Consider the following 13,639-nt stretch of genomic DNA (forward strand, 5'->3'; position numbering starts at 1 on the left):
CAGAGGGCAAAAACTTGAACACACATACAGAAGCCAAGGAGCTGACCTCGATGGGTGCAACTGACTGGGTGGACGGCGCGAAGGCAGCGGCAGACGTGGCACAAGAGAAGGGCAACCTCGATGTGTGGCACACCAGTGAGCCCGTCGCGGCTGTCATCGCGTCATAGACGTCTGCAGGTTCTTCTTTTACACCGATGAACATGCCCACAAGGACCAATATGAGAGAGAGGAAAGAGATATAAGAATCACGTTCCTAGAAAAACAACTAATAGTCGTTTTTTCTACAAACGGAGAATTTTGCACATTTCACGGATTAGTTAGATTAACCAAAAGTGATTTTGTCTATTTTATATAGAACGGATTCTCTACGTTCCACGCTCCAAATAACCCCTTAGATATTCTCCAAAAGAAAAAACATCAGTCCCTTAGATTGTGGGTAGAAAAAGAGATCTTAGTTCGTTTGGAGAAGAAGAACTCTTTGATCCCATGTATAAAAAAAACTCTTTGATCCTCGAAAAGGGTAGAAGGGAAAGAACCTTTTGAAACCGCATCCCTTTTGCGCCTCCGGTACAGGCACCCGCCGTGCGCCGTCGACCACGAGAAACAGGGAATCAGGATCTTTGGCTACCGACCACATGCCACATGCACATCGAAAACAAACCAAATCCATCTGCCCCATTAATCAGTTTTTATTCCGCCGGAAACCCCAGCCAAAAATACGCAGCAGCCACAGAAAATCTCCAGCAAGACCACTACTCCACCTTCTCCTCCTCCCTCCTCCCCTTCGTCTTCCCCCGGCCCGTTACGCTCCCTGCCCCGTTCCTCCCAGTCGCCGCCGCCCTCCTCCTCCGCCGCCGCAGTCGTCTCATCCTCCGCCGTCCAGATCCGTCCTGCTGCGCGTCCGTCCACGAGCAAGGCTCCTAGATTAGCGAGAGCTCCTCCCCCGCGAGATCCGCCATCGCCGTCTCGGCGCCCGCAGCACCTTCTTCCGGAGGCGATCCGCCCCTCGAACCACCGCCGGCGCGCCGTCCAGGTAACGCTGCTGCCCGGGTTACCCTCTGTTCGGCCTCGTACCGTCGCGGCGAAGCTTCCCGGCAGCTCGATCTTTAGGGTTGGTAGCTACTAGCTGCTCCAAACCGGTCGATTGGTCATCGTAGCTTATGGCGTGGTGATTCGGTTGCTGCTAGCGGACAAGTTGTTCGCCGGATTGAAGCCTGTTGCCCTTGCGGCCCAGCTAATCAGTGTCGCTCAGCTACCATGATGAACTATAAGCGCGCGCTAGCGATTTTGGTTCGATTTGAGGGACCTGAGCTTGATAAGCTTCGCTTGAGCTTTGTGCACCTGTCCCGAGTTAGACTCTGGATGCTAGGGTATATTTTTTCATGCTTAGTCCAGGTTGCCAATGCTGGACTGAACGAACTTCCCGTTTCACTAGGGATGGCCTAATTCATGACTCCTGTGTGTCTACTAGAGCTTACTCTATGGCTATGGAGCTGTGGACTTTGCTTTCCAGGTTTCAGTATGCTTTCTGGTGCTGCTTGTTGGTCACATTTGTTGGGTTTGGGCATCTCCTAAAATGGTCATTTTATGTTTGTGCTATGTTGATCTTTACTCTGCAGTTAGCCTATATCCTCCATTCGTGTGTTCACAATGTTGAAGACTTCCTATTCTTTGTTTTGCAGCTTATAACGGTGCACTTGGTGTGAGCCAGCTTGGGTGGCGTTGTGGTATCTGCTTCATTATCGTCTTAGCCTATATTTGCCCTTGGACCAAAGGCCGTTTGAGATTGATAATATGAAATAAAGAATCATACAACGTCCATGCATTCATCTGCAGATGTAACCATGCTGATGGTTTTTCTTGGGCACACCTATATGGTGTTCTTGACACTGCCTTCCGTGCTCCAATTCTATGCAAACCGTAAGATTGTTGCTGTTACTTCTGACGTTCTATAAGTTTGGACCATGGAGCGTGCACCACGTAACAGGGGATTTCCAACTGATCCCAAGGAATATAAGTTATATGAGGAAGTTGGAGAAGGAGTTAGTGCCACAGTTTACAGGGCTCTTTGTGTCCCGCTCAATACTTTTGTTGCCATCAAAGTTCTTGACCTTGAGAAGTGCAGTAGTGACCTGGTGAGTAGTTTGCAATTTATTGTTGTCCGCAAAAAAAAAGTTCAAATATATTTCATGACATTACCTTGTCTGTCGATCCTTTTTGTGATAAATTGATTATTGTTATGATAACAACTACTTTACGTCGAGCATGTGATACAATCCATAATCCAAAGGCCTAGAAAAATAAATATTGAAGTGTTATAAGGCTCTTGTGTATTGATGAGCAACGATATGGTTTGGTCATGTGGATAGACCTTATTCTGTTGTGTATTAGGTTTTTGATTGAGATCCTGGAATCCCAATGTGAGTGTAGCGTATGTATATGTTACAGTTTACCAAAAATGCATATGAGCTTACTTCAATGTAGACTATTACGCCGCTTCAATATTTTCTTTAGAATGTTTTGAACAAGCTATGAATCTGCTTCTGTCTAATCAGTTTGAGCAAAGAATAATGCGCACATGAAACTATCAATGGGCCATCTGTTACCTTCCTCATCTGGTTGCCAGCTATGCTATTCTTTCAGCAAATGTTACCTTTCAAACAACAATTCGGTTTTTCTTTCATTGAACTGTCTACTGTAGAAATGCGGACTACATTCTTGGCAGTGGAATTTTTCTATGTTTAGTTAACGAAAAAAATTCTATTATTCCAATTTTTGATATAAATATAATCCTGTTTGTAGCCTTGTATGTATGTTTCTAGTAATGCTTTGGTTGCACTTTTTTGTTTGTGAATTGGTAACTTTATGTTTGATAAGTGACATATGCATAGGTTCTCTTCCTTCAGACAGTTATTCGGGCTTACTGCTTATCTTCAATATGGACATGCTTATTTCAACCTAATTATATGTATTTGGTTAGTTTTTTGTTTGCCTGTCTTCCTCACCTTTTGGAATTATCATTCTTCAGGATGGAATAAGGCGGGAAGTACAAACCATGAGCTTGATTGACCATCCTAATCTTCTTCGCGCATGTTGTTCATTTGCAAATGACCATCAACTTTGGGTTGTCATGCCTTTCATGGCTGCTGGATCTGCCCTGCACATAATAAAAACTAATTTTCCAGATGGGTTTGAGGAAGCAGTCATTGCCACACTTTTGTGGGAAGTTCTCAAAGCTCTTGTCTACCTACACTCTCAAGGGCATATTCACAGAGATGTAAAGGTATATACTTCAGAGTTCTTTGAATCCATAATTATCTTCTGAAGCATCTAGCATAACAGAATCAAGTTGATTTGTCTTTATCTGGTTTATTAAGAAACTAATTACAGTCCACATGTTTACCATTTTAGATATTTCATTCATCATCCAGAACTGTTCCCCTTGCAAACGACCTTATTAGTTGAATTTCTTGTAGCCTTGTATTAAATGTTGAACTATTCAGTTGTTGCCTTTGCCTTGTGCTATGCACCCTATCTTTGAGGGCTGGGGGTCAGACCACATGTCATCCCCTCAAAGGGTGGTGCGTCGATAGTTACGGCTGCTTCTCTGTGGCTTGCGACATAAGATTTTTGTTCCAAGAGGGAGACAAATGCATCTTTATCATGTATTGCTGGTAGAACAGTATGATGAGAGGAACCAGAAGAATGGTCAGGGCACTTCAGTTTTAATGCTATTGAGGGCAGAGGAGATTGCCAACTAGTTTCATTAAGATGTTTGTCTAGAGAACGACTAGTCTCTTACCGTGTTGTCAACTAACCAAGTGATGATTTGTCACCTGGCTGGGATTCCCAAGCATTGCCCAGGGTGACAAGTGGTTGCATGGTTGGATGCCTAAATCCTTGTTGTGCCTAGTCAGTACTCCCTCCGTTCCTAAATACAAGTCTTTGTAGAGATTTCACCATGGACCACATACGGATGTATGTAGATGCATTTTAGAGTGTACATTCACTCATTTTGCTCTGTATGTAGTTCATAGTGGAATCTCTACAAAGACTTATGTTTAGAAACGGAGGGAGTAGTTGGCAAGGCAACATTGGTCAAATAAGGAAGAGCATGCAGATAGCCAATATTTTGTACTGGCATTTATTTGCTTTACCAATTACCAATTATTGGCTGTGCGGAATATGGGCTTGCTATAAATGTTGGGGCTGATCCAAAATAAAGTTTGTTGGTCTGGCACCCATTGGCTAGGCACAAATGTGCATCCAACCGACAACCGTGTTACCACTTGCCATGGTTAGGGCCCTAACAAGACGGGTTTTTGGCACTGGTTTTGCACACCCCTGTTTTCACGTTATTGGCTGCCATGTGACATTTGTTGATTCTCTTATCCCTTTCTCTCTCCATGCGAGTATATCGTTAGGGCAATCAACGTTGTGCATGTTCTAAATAACAGGTAGCAAATAGGAATGATAACATTGATGTTTAGTTACTATATTTACTTAGACCATTCTTTGTTTGCATGTTCTAAATTATGTTCGAAATTACTAATCCATTTCAGGCTGGAAATATCCTAATAGATACAAATGGAGCTGTTAAGCTAGGAGACTTTGGAGTATCTGCCTGCATGTTTGACACTGGGAATAGACAACGAGCTAGAAATACATTTGTTGGGACCCCTTGCTGGTAATGTCTTGCGAACATTTAGGTTTAGTGGCTCATATCCATTGTTCACATTGTTCTCTGCTTATGTTATTTATGTTAAAGCATACATGACCCCATGCATCTTGCAGGATGGCTCCTGAAGTCATGCAACAACTGCATGGCTATGATTACAAGTAAGTCCATGTCTAGTAACTCTAAATCTGACTATTTAAGTATCCTAACTGATTAAGCTGTTTCTCCTTTTTTTCCAATCACAATTTACAAACAGAGCTGACATCTGGTCCTTCGGGATAACAGCATTAGAACTAGCACATGGTCACGCTCCATTTTCGAAGTACCCTCCAATGAAGGTACGTAAGCATATCTGTTTTCCGTTAATTAACCTACTTCAAGTTACTCTGTTACAGAATGATAACATTGCATGCTACACTTATTCCATTGCAGGTGTTGCTTATGACGTTGCAAAATGCACCACCAGGTCTAGACTACGAGAGGGATAAAAGATTTTCGAAGGTTCTTTTTTTCTATTTACAGCGCTCCTTTTGTAGATAATTGATATTTATATTGATTATTATGTGCATGTTATTTGCAGTCTTTTAGGGACTTGGTTGCTGTATGTTTAGTCAAGGATCCACAGAAGCGTCCCTCTTCAGAAAAGCTGTTGAAACATTCGTTTTTTAAGCAAGCGCGATCAGCTGATTTTTTGGCAAAGAGTATTCTTGAGGGACTTACTCCACTGGGCGACCGCTTTAGGGCGTTGAAGGTGCAGAACAGTGTTTACGGGGTGGCATGACATTGTTGTAACCAGCCTGACTATATTTTACTCTTCTGTAGGCAAAAGAGGCTGACTTACTTCTCAATAACAAGCTTGGTCCAGAGAGCAAGGAGCAGTTATCACAGGTTAGAGCTTGCTCTTTGGTTATGTGTAATCTTGCGCCTTCCGAATATGGAAGTCAGTGCTGATCTTTTCCACTGTTTTGTCAGATATGTCTTAGATTTGTGTTTTTACCAGGTTCTTAGATTTGTTAAATGGGTTATGTGAGGTTGACTCGAGGTTTGCCTCCTTCAAATAAAGGAAATTATTTTTGCAGTCGTTGCTGATCTCCTATATTATTTTATTTTTATCTAATTACTCTTGGTATTAAATTACTTGGTTTTTAAGGAAGCTCTTGTTCTGTTAACTGATAGGCAATCTCTTTCTGTGGGCTTACTATGGAAATATTTTACTACAGCTGTTTAGAACTTGGAATTGTCGTAGTAGCAAGTACATGGTTATAGTTCTCATTTATCTATATTAGCCTGCTGGAGTACACAAATTGTTTGTTCTTTCTTTATTTTGATTTGAAGTATCAGTACAGTTTTTTCTATCAGTTCTTACTAACACAAGTATTTGCCTTTCAGAAAGAATACATAAGGGGCATCAGTGGCTGGAATTTTAATCTGGAGGACTTGAAAACCGCAGCTGCCCTTGTAAGAGCTCATTTTCCCCTTCTACTAGCTGATGCAGATGGAGCAATAATCAGCCTCCTGCCGCAAACCGTCGCAGACACAACAAAATGTTCGTGAGGAACCTGTGTTCTCTAATCTTTAAATTTATTTATTGGCAGTTAGACAGTTCAAATGGCACATACCATTTTGATGGTGCCAACAACAAAGATAGGAATGGGCTACAAGACGTTTATAATGAATCAGAAAATATTTATCAGGAAAGGGTTAACCATGGTGCTTCTGCAAGGCATGATGAGGTACTATGGTCATAATTATTGCTGTGACTTGGTAAAGTAGCCTAAAACTATTATATCATTGCCTAATTCTTCCGACTAACAGCATGAGATACAAGAAGTAGAAGATTTGGATGGAGATCTTGCCTCTTCCTTTCCAACCCGTCCCCTTGAGGCACTAAAGTAAGTTCTGGAGTTTGATCAGTCTACTACATGTATCCACCAAATTGAACAATCTTTTGATGTTATGAACAATGCTATAGTTTTATCTGCAATAATCTGTTTGACAAACTGTGATGTTTGTGACCCCAGAGCTCAGAATTTACTGCCTTTTAAACAACAACAACAACAAAGCCTTTAGTCCCAAGCAAGTTGGAGTAGGCTAGAGCTGAAACCTCCAACTAAATTATGTTTACCAACAGTATTGTGCAATCAATTTGGCAGTCTCTTGTACCGCGTGAAATACATCTGGTAATGATGGAGTTCATGGTTCTACAAAAAAATGAATCACTTATAGGGCCTGAAGCTAGTGTACATGGCTAAACGTAATTCAGATGATAATGTTTTGCATCTTTTGAGCTGTCACTTAAAAAACTAGTCAACTGTGAAGGATTCTCACTGACTAGTGACACAGGTCTTGCTTTGATGTCGGCGGTGATGATGATCCGGACCCTACTGCTACGAATTTGCCGGTACAACCAAGCATGGAGTCTATATCACCTGTGCAGCAGTTCTCAGAAATGGACCATAGTAGAAGTGACAACTGTAATGGTGAAAATCTGGAAAGAAGTGTCTCCGTACCCTCAAATTTGGGAAATAGTGTATATCCCAAGTTCTCAAGTGGTTCTCTTATTCCTGAGCATGTTCTTTCGCCTTACAAGAATGTTGGTAGTGATTCACGAAGGTAAACAACTTTTTTCCTTTTTTTCTTCTCTTCCTACATGCTAGCTACACCATTTTCCTTGGACTACAATTTCTTCATCTCAAATACAGAATAATGGGAATAATTTTACCGTGGATTCCATTAGTAGCCTTTGAAGAAGTGCAATTCCGCTGCTGCTACTATTCTAGCATTCCTCACTAGGCTTGGCTCACATCAACATTTCCTTGGTTGTTGGTGGCCATTTGTTTACTGAAATACTAGAAAAGAAATGTAAGGACATTGTTCTTTTGGGAGAGGCAAACTTTCAAGTCCATGTGGGGCATAGACTTGTAGTCTCCTTTTAAATTTTACTTGAAAATAGGGTCTGCAAAATTTATGTATGTATGTCAACCTAGCTTGTTTGGGACTAAAGGCTTTGTTGTTGTTGTTGTTGTTGTTTGTTGTTTTTATGTCAACCTAGCTTGAAATATTCTTTGGACCTCCCTTTGATCGTACAAATAAAATATTCTGATATTTGGTTTGGTGGACTCGTTACATAGAACATTCTGACTCATTTGGTAGAACATTCTCCATTTGTTGTTGTAGCCGATCTAGAAAATGGATACAAGCACAAAGAAGTACTGATTTGTTTTCAACTTTTGGCAACAATGTGGTGATATTGACACCTTCTGTTCATTGTATTATAGCTTCCTATTCTGGCCCACATTTTTTACTCTTCTCCATGTATTTTGTCTCATGTGGCTATCATTGTGGTAACACTTCAAATTTTGTAAAATGGAAGGAATGAATTTCATCAGAAAAATCCGAGCAGCAGAAACCGGAGTGGCCCTTTGTTTTTCCGTCAAATGAAGGACACACGCCCACATCTGTCTGGTAAGATGATCATGAGCCCTACATCTACCTCTCTCTAGTACTCTAGTAAGATGATCATGAGCTCTACATCACATCTCTCGTGATTAGATTCACATAAAATTGGAGTCTAGTATGCATGATTTGGCAACCAAAGTTTCATGTTATTTTAATAATTTTGAAATTATTTGAGGTCACCATCTAATCATCTCTTCTATTTATTACTTGGCAATTAATTTCACATGTCATGTTTGAACAGTTGCACCTGATGAGGCGTCGGAAGGAAATGTTGTCCAGCGAAGGGGGCGATTTCAGGTCACATCAGATAATCCTGGTCAAAAGGTACTGGGTTATTTGGCGTAGAGGTTACTGGGAACTAGGATAGTGAATAGTTAATTGTATTTGATATTTGTCTTAATTACGAGTCAAAATGAAACCTTGGATTGTCTTAGTAGAATTTACTTGGTAGCATTATTTAAACTGCACAAGTCCATTATGTTACTAAGAGCTGAAGTGATTGATTTACAATGTTTATGACTCTACTAGTAGACTGATACTGCCAGCAATCTGGGATGTTCATTGATTGTAACCTTTTTTTCTATGCTCTTGCCTCTTAGGAGGTTGTAACCAAAAAACTCATCTTCTCAATGAAATGAAATGCAAAGTCTTTGCATTTTCTCGAAAAATAAAAACTCTACTAGTAGACAAATCTGGAGCCTCAAGTTCTTTCGCATGGAAAACAACTTGTATGGTCAGTTGATTGATACCTCCAGACGACCACAATGCCTTGGTGGATGAAACTTGCTGGCTTCATTTTGCACATAATTAGAATCCTGAAGAATATTACTTCTGAAGCAACCCAGAGCATTCAATGTATATCTCACATGTTATTATCATTGTTCCTTCAAATATAGTTCGACCATGGTCCCACTCTCCCCAATAGATTTGCTAGGCAGGGGTTGCTGCAAGGGGGATATTATGTTGACATTTCCAGAAAATACACCCAGTTGTTTGTTTTGTGCAACTGTGCCTATTAATATTGCCTTTTCAGGTTTTAATTTGGACATGAATAATTTTAACTCTACTTGCCTACTCTTAGGTAGCTTCATCAGCAAGCAGCAACAGCAGGCCAAATTTACCAAGTGGAGTAACACGGCCAGCTTCCAATTCATCCACAATTCTACCGACACTACAATTCTTGATGCAGCAAAATTCTATGCAAAAGGTATTTTATTGCATTTATTATTTCAAAACACACAAAAAAATGTCAGCATTTTTACAATTCGTTGAATGAATTTACAGGAAGTGCTAAGTAGATTGATTTCTTCAATTGAGGAAACATCTGGTACGTATCATGAGAATTGTTTATGTTAAACTTCAATCTGATAATTTGACTGGCATACTGATATCTCATGTTCACGCGGGGAATGTTTTCTGGCAGATGCTTCCGATGCAAGTACAGTTGGTTTGTCTCAGGTGTGTCTGATGGAGTGTGTTCCATATGTTATTTCACATTTGACCTCAAGACATGTGAACTTTAAAGGTCAATTACTGTTAAGCAGATTTTCTTGTGATTGTTTTAACAAGTGCTTATATATGTTCAGTCATTTGGATCGCTTGCCAGAGAGAAGGGATTGGAGTCGTATGTCGTCCAACTACAGCGAAGGTATACTACCGTTCTCAGAGTGCTCCTCCGTATTCAAGGACTCTTAACTGAATTTGTGAAAATTTGCAGTGTCACAGAACTCTCTGAGGAAGTGCAGAGATTGAAGCTGAGAAATAATCAGGTAAATTGTCAGCAACCATATTTGGAGCTTTGCATTTGTTTTAATGGTTTGCATGATCTAAACAAAGAGATTCTTTACTTTTTGTAAGTTATGTTTTCGACTTTAAATCATGTGTCTGAGACATTGATTATTTTGTCTGCATGACAGCTTGAGCAGCAGATCAACGGGTTGTCGAAAAAAGACGAAAGGTTGCGAAGAGAGGGTAGTACCAAGCAATGATATATTATATTCCCCCCTAAGTCCCCGTTGTATAATTCAGCTCCCCAATTTTGAACCTGGTTAGTGAAATTAATTGTATTATGTTTCGAAATCAGGTAGTTGTATCAATTGTAATTGTAAGTATTTTAGCGAGTTCACATTATAGTATAATCTTTGATTTGTACAGCATGCTTTGTGTTATCGGTGAGGATTAGTTTCCGTCAACTACAATGTTTCGATAGCAACCGTTTGTGAACTTGTTTGCCCCCTTTCTCATTCTTTAGCGTGTGCATGGTTGAATGTTTCTTCTCTTGGTGTGCATTATTCTTGCAGCATGTAAATAAATGATAATACTGATTGCCCGTGTCGAATGAGCTGGAGCCAACAGTTACTACTTCCTTGGCGCCTTGGCGTCTTTGGTTTTAGGTACTCGCTACAGCAAGATAGGTAAGTCGGGCATGGATTTCTAGGTCTTCAATTTGACTAACAAAAGATGTATGCCAATAAAGTTATATACTCCAAACAGACGCTTGCTAAAGCACAAATCAAAGCGCACGGCCGAACGATACAAGGCAAGGCAGTGAGGAAGTCTTCTTATAAAGCAAATTTTGGGATAACCAGAAAAATGACAGTGAGGAAGTCTTCTTATAAAGCAAATTTTGGGATAACCAGAAAAATGACACTGGAGGAAAGCAAGGCGATTACGTTGCCGAAGGACGGCAGCATCGAAGGCCTGAAGACGTTGAAGTTCCATGACACGCCCATGACACCTAAGCTCCATGATAATGTCCTCAGGATGAAAGACGGCGCTAAGCGTTGTCGCTGTCCATCCGAGACGGACGAGGATTTTCACCCGGAACATGGCACATAGAGAAGAACCACAACAACGTTCTTGAAAAGAGAGCGACACTCTTGGGCACAGCCGGCACCAACGCCAAAGTGTGGTGCTTTCGATTGGCAGCCACTAGGTGCCAAGGACATCTTTGATGAGTACAAACCTTCAGACCCGAGTTTGGGTGTCATTGCCACAGGAAGAGTGTGCACGAGTCACCTGCTGCTACATGCCTACACCCGTTGTCATCCATACGACCAAGGGCACATAGCAACCACCATCGTCATGATGTCCGCCGGAGAGTCAACTGCGGACTTTCACCCATGGTTGCCGTCCCGACATTCATGGCCCCGAATCCACCTCACCCCACCCTGCAACCGTTGCACACCAAAGGAACAAGCGTGAAGGTCACTCCTTGCCCCTGATCAACCCTACGCCCATGCCTAGACCCTAGGCACGGGCAAATCAGGACTCCCCGCCCATCCTGCCCCGGTGGGCAAAGCGAGATCCCCCGAAGGGTGAGGGATGGATTTGTGGCCTGTCGGCGGTAGATCCACACCCATTGGCGGCGGTCCGAACATGGGAGGTGGCCATCCACGTGGCCTCGGCCCGCATAGACCCGATTAGGGTTGGAGGGAAGTCCTCTTTGGCCCGACACCACCATAGACCATCAGGGGAGAGGAGCGCGCCGAAAGCGTGTGCCAACACTGACTAGACCGGCCCCAACACCTGCACGTTGTTGGGACGCTGTTCACCACCACCTACAAGGTCCACTATGCCCACTGCACCTTACCATGTTAGATCCTGCCCGCACATTGGCGTATCGAACCACACTGCCGCCAAGACCGGCAGCATCGCCGCCCAGGAGACCCCGAGTAGCGCCGCCACGCCGGGCCCGCGCCACATCGCGGGGGTTCGCACTGCATGCAGCAAGAGACTGCCACCCCGACCCATGTCCCATGCAGCAACCACACCGGGTCGCCGCCGTCACCCCGCGCCACTCGTTGTGGCCAGGCCGCCAGATCCGGGAGATCTCGACCCGAGCCAACTCTGCCACGCCAGGATCACACCACGGTTTCGGGGAGTCTCTTACGGTTGTTAACCTCCCGTTATAATAAAAAACTTACAACCTTGTTTGACGATGAATATAATGATACGTTTTTTCCCCTCAACGCGACATCACCGGCGGTGGCATATGTGATTATCCTCTGTGTGGCGTACTGGCAGGATGGCATATGTGATCATCCGCTGGGTAGCGTACTGGCAGGGTGCATGTATAGCCTGATGGAAAGGATCAAAGGAGCCTGTCAAGTCCCAACTGGCGTGTCCTTCATCCTTCCTGCATACAACAAACATGGCCGGCCGCCGGCGCGGCGCGGCGCGTAGGGCGACAGTTCAACCGAAGCTGCGAGCATCTTTTTCAAGACGTGTCGCCTAGTGCCCAAGCCATCGGTTGTACTACTCCTACTAGGCTACCTCATTTTTTGCTTGAAACGGTCAACCGCAGACACTTCTTCCTAAAGAAACATGCACACTGTCAAGCACTTGAACCGTCGCAGCTCTGGGGCATCTCCAATAACTCGTACCCATTTTGTGGATCAAAAATGCCCGTGTCACTAGCAAACAACTCATCATGCGATACATGAATACAACCGCAATAAATAGTGTATCTGGACTGGTCGGTAGGAGGCGGAGAGGACAACGAAGACGCTGGTCAAGCGGACGCGCCCCGACTCAGTCTCTCGAAGGTACTCATAGGAATAGGGCGTGCGTGTGTGCATTCATAGGGTTGAGTGTATGCGCGTATATACAAACGCTTGCGTATGTACCGTGTTAAAAAAAAACTTCACGGACATGCGGTGCGGTCCGCTAAGCCGAAACTAAGCTAATCACTGCAACTTTAATATCCATGCCAATGCAAAATTGATCAACGCGGACGCGTCCTCCGCCTGCGGCATACCTAACGCTGGTGCAATTTTTAGTTTGTATAGATGGATGGAAAGCGCCTTGGAATAAGAATGATTGGGTTGAGAAGATTCGAAGACACTTCATCATATACACAACTTATGAATAGACGCAGATTAATTAAAAAGACCGCACAATGATGCTAACACGAAGTTGACTAATTTTTTTCCGCCCGCTTTGACATCGAAGGGGTTGACTTGCAACCACCGAGGCAGATGAAGTTGTTGAAGACCTTTTTAACGGCAGAAGCATGCGTAGTGCGCAGCCCCAGTGAATATCCTCCAGATAGAAGTTCAGACTCGAGACAAGAGACGTCTACGTGCTGTGTTTTCTAATAGGCGGACGCCTCATCAGGGTTAATGCTGTTATGCAAGCCAAAATACCTACCATACTAGTATCATTTCTTAATTAGGTGTAATATACTCTAGCTTATATTTGCTTGAACTGCTCCCGTGAGCATGCAACACTAATGTCACTGATGTCTCGCTACCTAGTTTACCATGTCAACATGCCCTGATATCTTTTCCTTCCCCTCACACGTATGCAGCTAGGGCAAAGTTTTCTCCCCTCTTAAGTTCCACCGATCCCCTCGCAAAAAAGAAGAAGTTTCACCAATCAACTCGTGGATTCATCATCGCTCTGTCTGTCGCTCCCATGGCTGGTAGCAGGGAGGTAAATTCCCATGCCTCGTCTCCGGTTAGTAGTTTAGGTTAAATTTTCTTTAGTCCTTGCAAAGGT

General features: G+C 43.1%; 1 protein-coding gene across 3 annotated transcripts; it reads left to right on the forward strand.

The window, feature by feature from the left end:
• The first annotated feature begins 700 nt into the window (after positions 1-700).
• On the forward strand, positions 701-10,329 carry LOC123150762 (serine/threonine-protein kinase BLUS1). Of its 3 annotated transcripts, XM_044570594.1 has the most exons (21): positions 702-1,033; positions 1,683-2,135; positions 3,029-3,283; positions 4,563-4,687; positions 4,795-4,839; positions 4,935-5,016; positions 5,111-5,179; positions 5,259-5,429; positions 5,501-5,566; positions 6,068-6,136; positions 6,274-6,411; positions 6,494-6,570; positions 7,022-7,291; positions 8,052-8,143; positions 8,379-8,461; positions 9,219-9,344; positions 9,422-9,464; positions 9,561-9,595; positions 9,724-9,785; positions 9,855-9,906; positions 10,054-10,329. In XM_044570594.1, the coding sequence occupies exons 2-21, from the start codon at positions 1,965-1,967 to the stop codon at positions 10,123-10,125; spliced, it is 2,103 nt and encodes a 700-aa protein (XP_044426529.1). In that variant the 5' UTR covers positions 702-1,033; positions 1,683-1,964; the 3' UTR covers positions 10,126-10,329. The 3 variants fall into 3 exon arrangements, with proteins under 3 accessions (XP_044426528.1, XP_044426527.1, XP_044426529.1); XM_044570593.1 differs by having other exon boundaries at positions 701-1,033; positions 9,561-9,785; XM_044570592.1 differs by having other exon boundaries at positions 701-1,033; positions 9,724-9,906.
• Positions 10,330-13,639: the final 3,310 nt, after the last annotated feature.

This window comes from Triticum aestivum, chromosome 7A (genome assembly GCF_018294505.1).
Source record: "Triticum aestivum cultivar Chinese Spring chromosome 7A, IWGSC CS RefSeq v2.1, whole genome shotgun sequence".
Lineage (NCBI taxonomy): Eukaryota > Viridiplantae > Streptophyta > Magnoliopsida > Poales > Poaceae > Triticum > Triticum aestivum.

Excerpts from the sequence above, each read along its gene's own strand:
- LOC123150762 (XM_044570592.1), top strand. The coding sequence starts at position 1,965 with ATGGAGCGTGCACCACGTAACAGGGGATTTCCAACTGATCCCAAGGAA. Across the intron at positions 9,345-9,421 it reads AGCAAAATTCTATGCAAAAG|GAAGTGCTAAGTAGATTGAT; the intron begins GTATTTTATTGC and ends ATGAATTTACAG. Across the intron at positions 9,596-9,723 it reads GTACAGTTGGTTTGTCTCAG|TCATTTGGATCGCTTGCCAG; the intron begins GTGTGTCTGATG and ends ATATATGTTCAG.